General features: G+C 38.8%; 3 protein-coding genes across 4 annotated transcripts; 2 read left to right on the top strand and 1 right to left on the bottom strand.

The window, feature by feature from the left end:
- The first annotated feature begins 380 nt into the window (after positions 1-380).
- On the top strand, positions 381-5272 carry LOC131783557 (alpha-1,3-mannosyl-glycoprotein 4-beta-N-acetylglucosaminyltransferase C). 2 transcript variants are annotated; one of them, XM_066169235.1, is made up of 5 exons: positions 381-818; positions 1888-2040; positions 2680-2797; positions 3444-3557; positions 3652-5272. In XM_066169235.1, the coding sequence occupies exons 2-5, from the start codon at positions 2023-2025 to the stop codon at positions 4350-4352; spliced, it is 951 nt and encodes a 316-aa protein (XP_066025332.1). In that variant the 5' UTR covers positions 381-818; positions 1888-2022; the 3' UTR covers positions 4353-5272. The 2 variants fall into 2 exon arrangements, with proteins under 2 accessions (XP_066025332.1, XP_058956299.2); XM_059100316.2 differs by lacking the exon at positions 381-818 and adding an exon at positions 843-1139 and having other exon boundaries at positions 3652-5271.
- Positions 5055-7014, bottom strand: LOC131783556 (uncharacterized). Its single transcript, XM_059100315.2, has 2 exons — positions 6834-7014; positions 5055-6206 (listed from the first exon to the last, which is right to left on the bottom strand). The coding sequence occupies exons 1-2, from the start codon at positions 6955-6957 to the stop codon at positions 5179-5181; spliced, it is 1152 nt and encodes a 383-aa protein (XP_058956298.2). The 5' UTR covers positions 6958-7014; the 3' UTR covers positions 5055-5178.
- Positions 7015-9213: 2199 nt separating this feature from the next.
- Positions 9214-16614, top strand: LOC131783584 (zinc finger protein 667). The gene is made up of 6 exons (XM_059100351.2): positions 9214-9687; positions 10235-10303; positions 11723-12194; positions 12891-13093; positions 13371-13547; positions 13934-16614. Exons 1-6 carry the CDS (start codon positions 9618-9620, stop codon positions 14236-14238), a joined length of 1296 nt encoding a protein of 431 aa, XP_058956334.1. The 5' UTR covers positions 9214-9617; the 3' UTR covers positions 14239-16614.
- Positions 16615-17038: the final 424 nt, after the last annotated feature.

Genomic DNA, 17038 nt, shown 5'->3' with positions numbered 1-17038 from the left:
TTTGGCTTTATCAGCTGGGTAGTTTTAGTAAAGACGGTCGAAAACGGAGACGTCCTCCTTTCGAAAACGAGGACGTTGGATGACGCCATAGCGTCGTGCAACCTTATTTCCAGGCCTCTCGTCTCAAATTCGAAACAAATAAGACGGATGAGCGTATGGATATGTTTTTAATGTTGTTGCCTTGCTTAATCGCTTGTTTGGAGCTTAATATTGCGTCATTCAACCTTTTGTTGAACATTGGTTCTCTCAAACGGTTCGCAACTCACCACTCGGACAAGTAAGTCAAAGGGAAGCCAAAGGTCGTTCGCTCAGGCATGCGCAGTTTGACGAGTACATCAAATCACGTTTTGTATGCGTTTTCGCGTGTCTTAGTGTGGATATTCAAAAACGCTATGAAAACGCTGATGTGGACGCAAAGTATTCGATGCGTTTTTAATAAGACGAAAACGGAGCGTTTCGGAAACGCATTTGTGTGGACGGGGTCTGAGTCTGTCGAACAATAACTAGGTCTTGGGATAATTGGCAGTAATCAAGAGAAAGTGTTCTCTTGCGCCAACATACCCAGGTGTAAAGTGCGAAGCGGAAAGTGGAGTGGAGAGCTTCCTAAAATGAGTCCAAATGCATGCTACGTCATCAGAGCTTCGAATGAGACACGGCAACCTTGGAAAGCAGGCTTTCTTAGGAGCCGGGCAGAACTAGATATTTTGCTTGTAAAATCAGTATGCTGAAGGAATCTACAAAGTTATCAATCAATCTAAAGCGGGACATAACTCTGGGGAATTTCTATCAGAAAGCAAGCAAAAATTAGCATTTCCAGGGTATGATTTATCTCATAGATTCACACTATTTCGACGCTGAACTTGTTGCTAATTACAATTTTTGGAAATTCAATGTCCTTAAAAACGACGTGGCTGGAAAAAAAATTGAAATCCACGGTAACGAAAACTCACTGATCGCTATTTCTAACAAATATAACGTGAATTTTGCATAAATTACCTTTGATAAGTTCGGAGGTGACCGAAAGAAGATGTATTTGATGCAGACGACAGGTTTTTCGCTACACAGAGACAATTTTGAATTTGGAAAACTGAAATAAGTGAAGACTCCTACAGATCAACTGTGTCAACAACGCTCGGAAGGTAGGACGCGGTTCTCAGACCAACTATGGCGAATACCGTATTCACCAAATGTTTTGTTCCGATAAATTTCTTTCGCATGATGACAATCGCCATCTCTAAAATTTTATTGATTTGTGTTATGGTGGTGATTCAGGCCATTAAAATAAATTTTGAGAGCAAAAACAATTTGACTGATTTCCGAAATAACATTGTTTCAAGCATGAAAAGGCAGCACAATCCGTTGGCCTCTGCAACAATCGAGAAATTATTCATCATGGGCGCTGAAAGACAATGGGTATTTGATTTCTTGTCGGTGTTTTTTAATCATTATTAAATCCTTTTTCTCGAAGGCTAGTTAAAAAAAAAACTTCGTAAGAAACGTAAAAAATCTCCAATATTGTTAATAAAAAAAACTACTTCATACGTGAGTTAGTTCCAGGCATTCTGGAGACACATTTCAAAATAGACTTGGCTTTCGTTGTTGGGTCAGAGGAAGGGCGGTTGCGCAGTTGCTCTGCAACTGAGATTGATCCAGAACATTTTAGCACGCAAAAAGTTGAAAGACAACGGGTACTGATTTCTTCATGAAATATTTTAAATCGCCATTTAATACTTATTCTTGAAAGCTTCATTCAAGGGTTTCTATGATTTGAAAATGTTTCAGTATAAAGTTTCATGATCCGCAATTTCTTTCAGCTTTCACAACGCTCTCTCGGAAAAAGGGATAGATGAAAGAGAGAAAATCATTTCTTTTTTTTTGATATTGCAGCCACAGATGGACCTCTTGGCGCTAGAAAAATCTGGAAAGTGAGAACAATAGTGCTTTAGAAAGTCGTTAATAAAAGGTCTCTTCTCTGACACATGATCGCACTTAATTAAACACTCCAAGGAAAACGTCGGTAACATGAGGTGGATGGTAAAGGTAAACTGAATGAATTTGCCTATGGTGTTATTTCTATTATTACACATTAGACTTACTTTGAAAACTCTAATTGGTCGAGAGAGCATACAGTCAGTATACTTTAGCGTGTGAAGTTGACATGATAACCCAGTGTCTGCAGCGGATGTTGAGTCATCAAGTCGAGTTCAAAGTCTGCCTAGTTTCCAAGTCTCATACTTTTACAAACGCAGAGAGAAGTATCTTCTCTTGCAAATAGTTTAAAAATGTATGATAAAAATATTATTGAATTCGTTTTTTGCATGATATCATGAATTATCAAACCTCGAGTTTGTGTTATCTGCCTCAGCCTTTGGCTTCCGTAGGTAACTCAGAGCTCGGCGTTGATAAATCATGATATTATGCTCAACAATTAACTTCATCCAATAATTGCTCAGTCTCCATTTTTTAATGTCAATACTTTCATTGCAAACTTAGTCCACCAACACGCCAGGGCAAGATAAAATTCTTAGTTTACCCAACCCCTTCTCCCAAGTGTTCGCATTCTTCAAATCTTCTTGGCTGTCAGTTTCGTTCGCACCTTTGAAGATGAACAAAGAGAAAATGGACGGTCTGTGAATAGAGTATTGCAAAATGTTATAACAAGTTTTTGTTTCTTCACAGTTGAAGTTATGTCTTGGTTATTCAAGAGGAAATAATTCGCCTTCCAAGACAATTCTCCTGATTTTCACAGCGGGACTGATGCTTCATTTAAACTGGAAATTTCAACCACCTGACGTCAGTAAGTAGTCAGGGGTTTTTCGAGGAAACAGTGCTGTGATTGGTTCAAAATTCACCCCCCCCCGGCCCGGTTCTGAATTAAGACAAAGAATCATGCTGATTCTCGCACAAACAACAAGTCGCAAAACCAAGACCAATCGTAAATTAATTTATCTACGATCTTTCAGTTGAGCATGATTCACTTTGAGATTTTGCGAGTTCTCATTGGCTTGTTACACAAGTAACCACGACAGCGACGGCAACGGGGACGTGGCAAAACAAAGGACGTAAAAGACAGAGCAATGGCTCAGCACGAGTGTTTTAAAACTTTGTACATTTCTTTGTACATTTCCGTCCTCTGCAAGATCACCAACATTTTCGTGATCTGACAACGGGAACTTAGACGGTATTTTAAGCATCGATTTAAAACTCAACGCAGAGCACTTAAGTCATGTTGAAGTTGAGACGTGGCGCTGTTAGAGACAGTTAACATATCCAGTCATTCGCGAAATTCTAACTAAAAATATACGTTCACTTTTAAATCGAAGTCTTCCTCGGCGTTTCTTTCCTGGCTGCTAAAGGTCTCTAATATGAATGGGTTACGGCAGAGTTAATGGGGAGAAATAATTCTAAGATACGTCTAAGAGTAACGGATGTTCTCTTCTCAGGTATGAGTTGTAAGGCAAGCTGTAATGTGAAGGACGTTTTGTCTTGTTCACCAAACGGGGAGATCATCACGAAGACAAGTGTGAGGGAGCTGGGAAAACCACTTACGAGAAAAGGTACAAAATGGAAGGCATCACGATTATATCCCTTATTGCGGTTTATTTAATCAAATGTAACTTTGCCAATTATTTTCTAATCTTTTTGTTTTAGTTTTTCTAACCATTGGAATTCCAACTGTCGAAAGAACTTACAAGAACAAGACGGAAAGTTATTTGACTGCAACTTTAAACTCGCTCTTGACGAGTAATGTTTCGGAGGATGACCTTAAAGACATCTTAATTGTTGTTTTTCTCGCCGACACCGAAGAATCAGCCCGCGCGATCGTCAAAAAGAAACTATTAGAAAACTTTATTAAATACGTGGAGATGAATTTAATTCATGTAATTTCGGCTCCTCCCTCGTTCTATCCTCGCTTGAAAGGAATTCCGTCTACTCTTGGCGACGGGCCTGACAGAATGTACTGGCGTTCAAAACAGAGCATGGATTACGTGTTTATGTTTTATTACAGTCATGGCCTTGCAAATTATTACTTGCATCTTGAAGATGATGTCACAACTGAGCCCAACACTTTGAGTCAAATACGAAAATTTATTGATCAAAGAGGAAATGTTACTTGGGAGGTGTTGAATTTCAGCATGTGGGGGTTTATAGGAAAGCTTTTCCACGACGAAAATCTTCGATTGCTGGGTCGTTATCTCGAGAAATTTTACTTTGAAATGCCTTGCGACTGGTTGTTATATAATTACTACGCTTCGAGAGGAGGAAAATCAATGCTTAAAGATAAGAAGAACATGTATGAGAAGGAACTTTTTCATCACATTGGTCACCAGTCTTCCTCTCTTGGCACATAATATGGTCAGCAGTCTTTCAAATTAGCACTCATTACCATTTCTCCTCCATGAATCACTATCAGCAATCTCCTTACTAATTGTCCTTCTCTCTGAAAGTGGTGGTCACAAGTTCTATTCCCCCTCTATTCTGTTTTTCTGATATAAATTCGCTATTCTAAGCTTAGGAAAAACCAGCTACAGTTTATAAAGATCACGTTACGACATCGATTATTCTAAAGAAATACACAAACCTAGAAAGTTTGCCATCAAAGTTAAAGTTTTTTGGAAATTTGTGGCTGAGAACATTAATCCTCATGGCATACGAAAAAGAAACTGAAGTCCCAAGGAAGTATTCTTGGCCAGGAGAAAGCGTGATGAGAGAGGATCCTGTCCATTTAATCAATGGGCTTTTTGAGGTGGACAAAAAACTGAAGAAACTTGTCATAAAGCTCGGAGCGAATACGTGTGCCAAGTGGCTAATCTTTGGTACGTGTGCTGTTATTTTGAATCTCACTGTTCCTTTTATCACTGATCTCCATGCAATCTATTTCAACATTCAAAGAGCTATAAAAACGAACCCAGAAAGGTAGTCTTCGTAATAATCATGGCAGAAGTTTCTTTAGTGAGCGTTATGGTTCTTGGAACGTAAGTTGAATTTAGGGACGTCATTCACGAGCAAAGTTGTGAAACCCGAGTTGGATTTTCACCCCTCAGGTTCTCAGAACACAACGAGTAATATTTTTTATAAACACTTATTAATGGTAGAGATAATAACCTTGTGGTTTCTAGAACATATTTCTCCTGCAACAATTAATTTCTAGATATAAAAAATTGATCACACTATAAACTAGCTATTTGAACAGTTTGTATGATTAAATCGATTTAACAACACTTCCACCATCCCGACTGAGTTTTTTTCTGCAGAGTATTTACGCGTTAGCACAACAGGTCTAATATAACTTATGTTGCGCGAGATAAATCGCCAAAATAAACTACCGTCGTTTTGTGCGCGCTCCTCCCCGTAAATAAATCCGATATCTACTCCTGATATTTTCTCTGATTTTTCAGACAGATCGAGCATTTTAATCATGGTGGGAACTGCTATTTCTATATACACCTGATACTTTTGAAAAATAGTGGACAGTTTTTCAAAGGCAGTGGCCAGTTCTGAAGGAATATAAAATAGGTTTGAAAAGCCTCGATAGCACATGTTTAAGCCACGCCCATTCCATAGCAAAGCATTTAATGAGTTTTCCACGTCCCACGAGCTTTCTTCTTGCCCTTTACTATCAATTATTGCACGCTTCTGCGCGTCATTCAGGAAAATAAGGTCTTTATAGGCCTCCTCACAAGCTTTTAGCCCCCATGGCGTGTACCACCAGATCCAGGAATCGCGCGGTTGCTCAAACATGACCTGGTAACCAAGCTGTTCAGAGCTTTCCCATATCCTAGATCTATTCAAATTTGAAATGCTCCAAAAATTTAAAAACAAATCACTTCTAATAAACAAATAACCCGTAAATTGAGGTTGTGTTCTGATTGCAGTGCTCAGACACTCGTAAGCTGTGACTCCGTGAAGCATAGATACCACGATCATCTTGTACTCTTGGTCTCCAGGTGGTTTTGTAGGTCCGCAATAAACTATATGTGGAAAACGATGTCTGTAAAGTCGCTCCAGTAACGGAATGGAATCATAGAAGATTTCCACAAAGACAATAACTAATAAGATATCTTCAAAATCCCCTTCTTTACAAGTTCTTTCACTGAAGTTTCCTCTGTGGTTGTTGATGATGGGCAGTTCGCGTTTTCGTTCGATCGAATTACTTTCCTCTTCGACGATTTCAAATCCTCGGCTGACGAAGAAGGACAAATAACCTATCAAAAGTATAGTTGTTACTTTTATTAAAGAGAATTTCGAATCAAACTCAGCATTAAAAGGACAAAAATATATTTTTAGTGGCACTAACGAAAGAAGAGATTAGTAAGGGCATATCGAGACAATTCTAAGCTCAAGCTAAATCTTGCTTAGCAAGAACATTCTACGTGACATAAAATAAGCGAACAGGAGTAATTTTACTCCCCCCTTACCAACTATTCTCCCTGGTTGGAGGTTTTTTTTTTCTTTTTTTTCCAGGGACACAACTCAACGACCCGTCCTGGGCTTGAACCCGGAAATCTCAACGACCCAATGTACTGTGCAATACCCTTAAAGCAATGATTCTTTTACAGTTAAGTTTTGTAATCTGAGTTGATAAGCAAAGGACAGCTTTGATATGTTTACTATTTCAATGACAGTGCTGATGGCTCTCGATCGAACTCGCGACTTCAGGCGCCACTTTGAGAAGTATGTTAATAAATTTGTTTTACGCTTCAATGAATGTTTAATAAGCGATCATCTCGACGCACGGGGTCTTCACGATTATCTTCCAAGCAAAATATGGATGTTTTTAGATCATGGAAAGTAAATACCCCTTAGCAAGAGGATCCTTTCGCCGTGCTTACCTCTTGACATGATGAACACAACGGAACAGAGAGAGAACGTTATTAGACCAAAAAAACAAAGACGATGGCAGAAGCGATAAGAGGCCATGGGCAATTCAACATCGCCCGCTTCCTCATGAAGCATTTGTTTTGAGATCCTGTACGAAGTCAATCAAAACGTTGAAGCAGAGTTTGCTTTCCATTTATCCTTTGTAAGCTAATTTCGTTTCCTTTGTGCAAGGAGCAACGTGAAAAAAACCGCTGAGGCCACTGCGCATGAGCGTATCATTTTTAAGCGGGTACCAGCTACACGCAATTTTTTATTTTCATTTGACCGACCATTACCATTTGTTTTGCTTGATATGAACATGGTTTATTTCAATTATTTCGCACAAATCCGTCGGTTTTCTTTTTGTCCCTTATGTTCCATTTTGAAGAAAACTTTCAACACAACAACCGAAACAATTCGTCAAAAATCTGCTTCTTTTTTGGGGGCATTACAAAAGAGTTCTAAGTTGTTGGTGGCAAATCAAAGCCGGTTTCCCTTAGTCATTCAGAGTCTAATTAAAGCACAGAGTGGTGGAGCCATTCACCGCTACTGCAACGCTTCTCCAATTAGTTAGGTACCAATAGATTATTTAAGTGTTGCTAAAGACAAATTCGTGGAAAACATTCCCACTAATTGTCTATTTATCACGGATCATTGACTGCCTAATCATACGGTCATCTCGCCTTAAAAAAACAATTCACAATTAGAAACTAAACACGGAGATTTAAATGACGTCTCAAGAATCATCCTCTGGAAGGTTTTCCTTTAAGTGGATAGCTGAAAATCGAAAAAACAAAGTTTTCTTAATTGAGAATAAACGCTGAAAGTTTGAGCCGAGAAGCTGCATTGGACAACATTCTCTCTATTTCCTAATTACCTGAATGCTCATCGATAAACTTTGAGACCACAATTGTTTATTTGGATTGTTTTGGGAAAACAGTGAATTTTTCTTTTCTAAGAATTTGGACGTAATTTCCAAATCTAAGCTTGAAATTAGAGGTGAAAGTTTCCAATTTTGTAGACAGATAAATTATTTTCAAGTTCTATAGTTGAAAAGGGAAAGCTCAGTGTTGCAAGTGACGATGCGCGTTCAATTCTAACACGCAACCTGTTAATGCATATGACCTGCTTGATTCAAATATATCTCTTACGAAGTGCAATAAATATGAGGAAGCAATTTAAATTGTTCTTGAAACAAAACTCACTTTAAGATTTCAAAAACGTTTCCGCACGGACTCAGGAGAGCATTGAATTCTTGCCTCTACAATCAAATGTTCAATTAACGTTTTCATGGAGACAGAATCTTCTTGATGCGCAATGGTTTATCGGCAGCTAACCTCTGTCATCTAAATTCTTAAAGTTGTCAACATTTTTAATTCATTCAGTAAATCCAGGGTCAGTAACTAAGCTCGTTATGTAAACTTTAAGACGGCTTTGATTTTAGTATGAATTTCACCCATCGTGACTCTTTTTTATATTGATTGGAATTCGTCACATGCACAAAAGTTTCTGAAAGAAGTTAGAATGATCCTAGTTTCTGACACGATATCTTGCTCCATAACACTGCTTAATAGTGCAACTGGTTAAAATACAAAATTAACTTCGTGTTCAGCTTTAAAACTTTGTGTTCAACCAAACTATCTATCGCAGAAAATAGCCATACACTGGGAAGGCAAAAAGTCGCTTGTGGTATTAACAACACTTCCGGCTGAAAGACGCACTATGCATTGAAGAAACGTCGGAGATTAACAGATCATCTTACGTCAAAAATCAATCGCGTTCTTTCCCAATCTTGATTGACGAAAAGTTCGATAAATTATCTCTAAAACAAGAGGGAATTTCGACAGTGATTTCATCCATGTAGAATAGACACTCAACCCACGCTGACATTGATCTCTGCTAGTGTTGTTCAATTTATTCTGACCTTATCACACTGAACACACGGGGCCTAGTCGCTGTTTACACATGTTACTGTCGGCCACCTGTAAGTTTACTCACTGGCTCGCCGCTCGACACCGTAACAACTGCTAAAAACGGGTCGAGCGCGGGATATTCAAGAACCGGCCAATAACAAGTATCATACCGGTAAATATCGAGATATCCGCATGTTAGCGGACCTCGAAGGGACGTCGGCAGGAAGCCGATTCAAAATCTTTTTTAAAAAATGTATACTGACTAAAATAAAAAAGGGTGAATGGCACCAACCGTGAGTAATTGAAATTTGAGAGTCGGTTAATCTGGGAGCATGACTCTAACCGTAAGACAGTCAATTTTATTACCTAACCGTACACCTGGTTGTGACGTAATTGCTAACTTATTCAATCCGCTTGGTCAGATGGACCGAAACTTCTCCAAACAGCTAGCGGTGTAACATCAACATTTTACCATCACTGTCGATTGTCACGAAAATTGTGGAGAGTTATCTTCATCACATACTACCACGGTTAGAATTAGAATTTTCGTTCAAGTTTTAGTAGACGTTTGCAAGCTTTAATCTGAACGCGCACTTCCAGGTTTATTTTGAAACGCCAGATTGCTCCTGCGCGTGCGCAAATCGTAAGGATATCAGTTACGCGTTGTTAATGGTGATACCTGATGGGGGTTTGTGAGTCTCAGAGACGCAAATGGAGACAGGGCTAATCGGTTGATAACGTCATTTGAGGCAAGGAGGGAGGGATTCCTCCTTAAGTTGCCTTAAAGCTCGATGAGCAGTGGAGTTGGTTTGAAGAGAAAGAACGCGTCCGAGTCTAGAGGATATGCCAAAATCCTTTCTTGTGAAAAAAGCCTCTCGCAACAAGAGGAAGTTAGCCGAGGATATACACCAGGGTAAGTACCTGTACTGTTATACCAACGCACCGGGATCAACTTGGTTTCTCAAGATTAAAGGTCAATCGTGTTTTTCAGCTAAGAAACTCTGAGCCTTTCCATTAAGAAGGCTTTTGCTTGTGCGATGTCATCATTTCTAGTGCAATTTTGTTCATTTTCATAACATTTTCTCTGAGTTATTTTAATTTTTCTGTTGAGGCGTCAGTCCGCGGTTCGCTGGGTCAGCGAAAGTCAGTCAGATTTAGTATTTCTGACTAATTGGTGGAAAGGAGTTAGATTCAATTGTTTTTCATATTGAATTAGTTTCTTACGCTAAAGAAAAAAAAAACTTTTTTTTATCGTGATTTTTTTCTTCGGAGCGCTCAAATTTCTTTGAGATTTTCCAAGCGCTGATTACTTCAGTGAGCGAGTATGCAAAAGTAGTGAAATCACTACCTGGCATCAATAATTCAACCTTGCGTTTAGTGTTCTAAAACTCTTTAAATCGAACTTCCTAGAATAGCTTTCTCGACTCATTTTGCAGAAAAAATTCTCTTTTGTTTGTCAGAAAATGAGGAGTTATCAGACATCGCTGAGGAAGCAGAGAAACAGACAAATCCGGGCTCATCAGCCACCGGTAAGTGTTGGTAAACTTTGTTGACATGACCACCTGTAAAGTCCTGAACTTCAAAATGGCAATTAGGGAAGATCTTCACGGTCCGAAAATCACAAGTAGTCCATACTAAACTTCCTAGCCTCTAGATTCGACGCGATTCCGGGCTGTAAACTTGTCTAAACTGGTTAAAACCGACCAAAATGCTAAAACCTGTTCAATAAAATTACTCTCGTCAGTAAAAAGAGGATTCTTTCCGAGGAGATTCCAGCGCAATATTGAGCTAGGTACACTTTGTTCACACTACTTAGAAGTAGATATGAAATGCGATAGGAGAGAGACTAAGTGCGAGGGAAAATCCAATTTTTTCTTCACATGTCTTTCGAAACAGAACCATTAATTACGCAGCAACAAATTTTTAGATTTTTCTGTTATTGGGTTAGGTGATCAAAGTTACACTATCAAATGGCAAGACAATTGTTATTTTCTTTTTATCTTCACTATATGGGACAGATCGAATTAATTTAAATCACGAGAATGCTCAGATCAGGACCTTGAATTTTTTACAAATATTTCCTCTCTATTTTTTAACAAAAAATTTCAAAAATATCGGTGTAGCTCGGAAGTTAATTGTGTTATTCGATGCAGTGAAAATTAAGCCCGCATCACGTCATCACACGCTCAAACACTCCAAGAGGAAAAAATTGAGGTAAGGTAGGAAATGGTGTCATATGATAAATTCAGATTAATGCAAAAAACAAACAAAACAACATTCGTATGCGGTTTTCTATTTAAAAAGATCTTAAGTTATCTAATTTCACTGGAGATTTCCGGCTGTGACAAATAGATTCGACTTTTTCTGGTGGAGTTTTATCCAGAACCCTATAGAATTGATCCGGTTTAGCTTTTGAATCATCCACGGTTCTAAGTAACAGGTTTTCCTTGAGAAAAACAAATTTTTGAAGGAAAAATCAAAGGAGTTCAAATGAAATTTTGCGAGAGGTAGCTCTTTACTTGAACTTGCGATCAGCGTAAACGCACAGAACGTAAAACGTACAAAGTTATTAGGACCGTGTAGCTTCATCGTCGAAGATATTTCCATTTTGAAGATAAACCCCCCTCAAAAAATTTACTTTTCTTGGCTTTGAACACTGAGATAATTCACCGAGAGGACAGATCATGGAAGGGCAGAGCACTTGTAAGAGCTTTCTTTTGCTTTATTTCGATAAACTTTTTTTCAATAGAAGGGTAAGTTCCTAAAGAAACTGTGGTGCTGCGTCGGCGGGGAGCAATACAAGATTATTTGGTGTTATCATCTGAGTTGATGATGTAAACTGGCCACCGAAAAGAGTTTCCAAAGCAGAGTGAATGGATAAATTATGGGTTGTGTAAGTGCATATTTTTTCTGTAGTTTCGTGTTCAAAACTTTAATTTTTTTTTCAGGCGATGTGGCCATCCAGTGCAATTTGGAAGCCAACGCGGACTCTTACATTCCCCGCACCAATAACGGGAGGAATCAGCCGGTGCCTTTTCCCGCGCTCGACACGCGCGGATTACACACGCTTGCTGAGCTGTGCTTACGACGGGCAGACTACGAGTTTTGTACCCAGAACGTTACTGTAGACCACAGGAAGATCAATGATGGCGACGTGCATGAAACTGAATTAAACGAAAGCGAGACTTTTAAGGAACCTCGTAAAGTGCATGACACGAAGTTTAAACGACGTGTAAGCGACAGTTTAACAAGTGTAAAAAGAGAACAGGTCAACGTTGAGGAAAATGAAACAGCCGAAGAAAAATGCGAGGATCTAAAGGAGAGAAAGAGTAAAGCTATGAGACGTTCGATAAATCCCGTGAATGAAAACAACTCAACAAGACTCCACAAACTTGAGGAGGAGCTGGAAAAAATGCTACAGTAAGTTTTGAAAAATTTTCTTTGATCTCACTCAATGTTATCTCCTCCTCCAGTAAACCGTTTTGATAAATGCCGCCAACCTCTTTGAGAAACGACTTTTAGATAAAAACAACACCAGTTTATCACAATTTTTATTAGCCTTGTAAAGAAAAAAATATTTTTTAGGGAATTGAACTATATTTTGTGAACAGAATACACAAAGGACCTGTCATTATTTATCTCCAGAGAGGGGTGGAGGATTTTGGTTGGTCGCAATGGTATTAATCTGATTCCCCCTCAATAATAATTCTACTAGGTAATTGTCAAATTTGCCGAGCTCCTACCGATTAGCTCAGAGGTTAGCGCGCGGACGTCGGGTTAGGAAGCCTGGATTCGAGCTCTGAGAAGCCGCGTTGTCTATCGGCGCAAGACTCTATACTGTAACAGTTAATTTTACATCTGGGAAATGAATCGGCACCACAAAAAATTTGGGAAAAAGTAATCAATAAACATGGGGGGAGTGGAGGGAGGTGACGTAAGACGGACCAGCATCCTTTTCGAAGGAAAAGGCGTTTCTCTTTATCGTTCCAAAGCTAAAGATGGAAGCCGGACAAATCTCCGGCAGTAGTATTTTACTTCCTTAAGTTGATAATCAGTCCAATCAAAATTATCCACCAGAGGTATTCTACTTAACTAAGAGATATATGTCACATTTAGGGGCAAAGAAGAAATCATTGGACGAGAAATCAGAGATTTTATGGAAAACAACAAGGCTTTGGAAAAAGAACTGATTGAGGAGACTGGCGTGTCGCAGATAGAGATTACAAAATACCTGCAAGAAAGCGTCCATTTGAAAGAAGACAAACGAACAAAATTGTTCAGGTGGTATCTTGAGAAGAAGCTTAGCAGAGTGGAATCGGGTAAGTTCAGTAAAGAATGGCCTAGACCAACATTTTCGGGACAAAAGGGGGCTTTATGGACGAAATCGTAGACTTAGCCAAGGAAAATTTTGGCCCACATTGATAGAAGGCGATGGAGATGAACGGAACGGACGAAAATGAGCAGGGGATTCAACTGAGTTTGAACACTTTGATTTCAGATTCAAAACAATCATCAACATCTTGGTTAAGTTATTTCTTGAAAACTTTCACGAGTAGATAGCATTTAAACTGATGATTCTCTTCTCTTGATTTTAAGACGACGAGAGTTACACGTGCTACAAATGCGGCAAGATCTTTGCATACGAGAGTTACCTAGAGCGTCATGTTAAGTACGTTTGTCCTGACAAGACTGGTCGCACATGGAAGTGTTCTTACTGCAGTAAAGCATTTCAATACCCTTGTTACTTGAGGAGGCACATGAGATCACACACAGGTAAATGATATGTACTTATTGACTGAGTGGGAGGGCTGGAAGGGAAATATTTGGCTCGAGGATCAACGTAAGGACCGAGCATAGCGAGATCCGTGCGTTATGATCATGAGCCATACAATTTCCCTTTCAGCCCGAATTAGCGCAGTCAAGAAACTTTCTATCACATGACTATCCCTCTTTCTTTAACTTCTTTTCCTCATCAGCTCGCATCTCGAGGGGTCTTGCGGCTTTTTCCATCTCGTGCGGCCCTCAAACGGGGATTTTTATCTTAAAGTTTTCAATAAAAGCACGCGGGGTGATACAGGTCATTAGGTGACTCAAGCTGTGATACTTAAATACATTTGGTCGCGATAAAATATCGTTTGACGGTTGCCTTTGTATTTCAGGCGAGAGTCCTTACAAATGCACGCAGTGTTCTCGAGCATTTGTTCGTTCTACAGACCTTCAAAGACATTTGAGAAATCACACCGGTGAAAAGCCGTACAAATGTCAAGAGTGCTCGAGGGCATTTGCACGCTCCACGGACCTAAAGCGACACATGCGAACTCACACAGGAGAGAAACCCTACAAATGCTGGCAATGTTCCAAAGCGTTCTCTCAGTCTGGGAGTTTGCAAACCCATTTACATACGCATTATAAGGAGTCTTTGCAAATGAAGGGAGTTATACCGGAAAAAACGAAAAGAACTTAAAAGTGGCGCAGAAGCGTCGCAATTTTGTCGCGAGGAGCGGATAACGGAGGGTTAGCAAGCAGAGAAGCATTTGCTGTTTAATCAGTTGCATAAGACCAAAATATCAGACCTTTCAGGCAACAAGCGCGATATTGCCCAGTATGTGCGCTTCGTCAATTGAAGGATCCATGTTCGAGCTATCGGTATATTTCTCTCTGCATCAGAAAGATCAATCTTTTTGACTTTGTTTTGAGTCACATTTTGCTGATGAATCCATGCATGCTGAAACAGTTCTGGAAGACAACTCTAAGAATCTTCAAGTTTGATAAAGATTCACTTTTGCTTTAAACGCTGAACGAGCTTTACCCAAAGAAACTGCAGACTTTAAGACGCATGGGAGGTTCAAACCTTCTAGGTGGATTAATGCTCATCAAAAACAGTGCATTTGTGTTTTACTCAAATGGTTTAAGACTTGATAACTTGATTTCTGCAAGAAAATGAGTGTCATTACGCAGTATTATATCGAAGGCTGGACTTAACTGGCAAGGAAGAAGTTAAAGTGAAATTGGAGAAAGCATTGACGGTTTTACCGAAGAGGAAATTGCTCTCCGATAGTTTCTGTTTCTATCTGCTTTTTTTACGTTGCTTTTTTACATCGCTCGAGATGGACGCTGATAACACAAAAACAAAAGGCTTAAAGAAAAAAAAATGAAAAGCGCATGTATATTTTTGGAATTTTTGCAAGGGTAAAATATTTAGTTTTGTGTATACTTTTGCTCGGGAAACTATTTTTATTTGCTTTGCTTAACTTTTGAAGAAAGTGAAGGATCTACTTGTATAGCTCTCAAAAAGGTTTCTACCAAAATTTAAGGTGTTGATCCGATCTTTGTCACACGGAGTCTACAATGTAAACGAAAAATCAACAATAGCTTCGCATAAACATCCACCATCGCATTGGGTAAAGAATGTCGACAACATTCAAAAAAATGTAGATTTCAGAGAGTAAAACCACAGTCTTAAAGACTGTTGTACAAGAAGGTAAGGCTTGTTTTGGAACTGAAAAACCAAAAGATCTCTTTACATTGTCGACTTCAGAATTCCGCCATGATATCACTAAACTCGTTGCATTGGCAAATTTTTCAGTAGCCACTCTAAATCAACTACTTTGTCAGTCACATTCTGGAAGAAACGTGATTTGGTGTAAAGGTTGCTAAATTTTACTAGAGACCTTCTATAGATGTTGACATCCAAAATACTCGCCAGTTTTCTCCGGGATCTCCTCTCATTTTGCACAGTTAAAATTAAGGAAGTTGGGGATTATTGTAATAACCGAGCAACTGCACATCTACCCTTCCCTTAACTCAGCAACAGTGAACTGAGAACAAGGTAGGGTTGATGTTGAATTAGAAGGGGGGAGGGGAGGGGGTAGGTGCGCCTTTGCTCAATACTGAAATTGATCCCAAGTTGGTTCGTAGTAATCTCGTCCCCAGATCCTATCGTTTAATTGTAACTAAAATGGACGAGGAAGATCTGGGTATGAGACTAGGTTCGTGGCAATGACGAAACTTCGATTCTACGTTTTTCCCATTTTCTGTTCAGCTATGTTTGTTTCTCTTCAAATAAGGTTATGCGCGAAATTCTTTCAATGCAGCATAGTCCCAAAGAATTTTGTCGAATGTTGTAGATAGCTTCATCATGAATTGATTTATTTTGTAACTTTCCTGTACATATGTTGCGAAATAGAAATCACTTTCTGGTATCATAAGCTCATTAATTGAGTTATATTTTTGCTATTCAGCTTTTATCAATAGCTGGTGTATATAGAGCATTATAGCTTATTTAAGCTTCAATTTTTTTTGTTCTGTGATTGGTCGATTGTAATTCTAGTTTTCAATTTATAGTACATGATAATCATGCCTACTTACTTTCATCGGGAAAAATAAGACAACATTTGTTAGTTCTATCGAAACATTAAGTTTGTTACTGCCTTCTTTGACAAAGCCAATTCATTTTTGCGATCAGTTTGATTTCTGACGTATCAAAATAAAGCTGGCTACTTACCAAATACTTTTTTTTCAATGAAAATTGAGTCTAAACATATATTTTTTCGAAATTATATATCGCTGGAGTAGTTTAATTCTCTTTTCCATTAAAAGAAAAGACTATTTTACCCGTGTGTCTGTCAACTCTTGTTCTGTATAAAATTGTTATCATAGCTTACAAGATAATAATTTCAATATTCTGCGCAACCAGTTTCCAGGGTCTCTGTTCTTTCCTACTGCGGGACCGCGTGGGCATGTAGAAGAGAGACATTGAAACGAGGTTGCATCCTGGAGGTACAATGTGTGTTCATTTAAGAAAAGATACTTAACACGAGCTGGTCTCAAAGTCATTCAATAAAAGCAAGATCTTAAGAACGACTGCAGTGACTTGTGACTGTAGTAACCTAAAAATTCCTCGCCTTTTTTAAATTCCGCTTTTAAAGTAGAAGAGGGTTACCTTGGGTTTGAAAATGACTCAACTTTCGTATTTTATTGAAGGTTTCAAAACTTAATCTGCATCGCGGAGTGACTTAGATTCTAATGTCTTACTCGGTTTTGGTCAGAATATCCTCCTTCCTCAAGCAAGCGTCAGCACAAAAATTAAAATTTTTAAGGGATAACGACTTGAAGACTTGAAGATCTCTAATGGACCCCCCTTTCCCGTGGAAACAGACAAACTGAATCACAAGTGAAAATTAAATGCATTTAGACAGTATCTTGGCAGAGGGTAACTCAGATCAAAGAGACTAAGATGAAAGGTAAATTATGTATGAGTATCT

Source organism: Pocillopora verrucosa, chromosome 6 (genome assembly GCF_036669915.1).
Source record: "Pocillopora verrucosa isolate sample1 chromosome 6, ASM3666991v2, whole genome shotgun sequence".
Taxonomy (NCBI): Eukaryota; Metazoa; Cnidaria; class Anthozoa; order Scleractinia; family Pocilloporidae; genus Pocillopora; species Pocillopora verrucosa.
The sequence above is the reverse complement of the archived record's forward strand: the minus strand, read 5'-3'. Positions and strand labels throughout refer to the sequence as shown.

Excerpts from the sequence above, each read along its gene's own strand:
- LOC131783557 (XM_066169235.1), top strand. Across the intron at positions 2,798-3,443 it reads ATTTCAACCACCTGACGTCA|GTATGAGTTGTAAGGCAAGC; the intron begins GTAAGTAGTCAG and ends TTCTCTTCTCAG. Across the intron at positions 3,558-3,651 it reads AAAACCACTTACGAGAAAAG|TTTTTCTAACCATTGGAATT; the intron begins GTACAAAATGGA and ends TTTTTGTTTTAG.
- LOC131783556 (XM_059100315.2), bottom strand. The coding sequence starts at position 6,957 with ATGCTTCATGAGGAAGCGGGCGATGTTGAATTGCCCATGGCCTCTTAT. Across the intron at positions 6,207-6,833 it reads TGTGTTCATCATGTCAAGAG|GTTATTTGTCCTTCTTCGTC; the intron begins GTAAGCACGGCG and ends TACTTTTGATAG.
- LOC131783584 (XM_059100351.2), top strand. The coding sequence starts at position 9,618 with ATGCCAAAATCCTTTCTTGTGAAAAAAGCCTCTCGCAACAAGAGGAAG. Across the intron at positions 9,688-10,234 it reads AGCCGAGGATATACACCAGG|AAAATGAGGAGTTATCAGAC; the intron begins GTAAGTACCTGT and ends TTTGTTTGTCAG. Across the intron at positions 13,094-13,370 it reads GCTTAGCAGAGTGGAATCGG|ACGACGAGAGTTACACGTGC; the intron begins GTAAGTTCAGTA and ends CTTGATTTTAAG.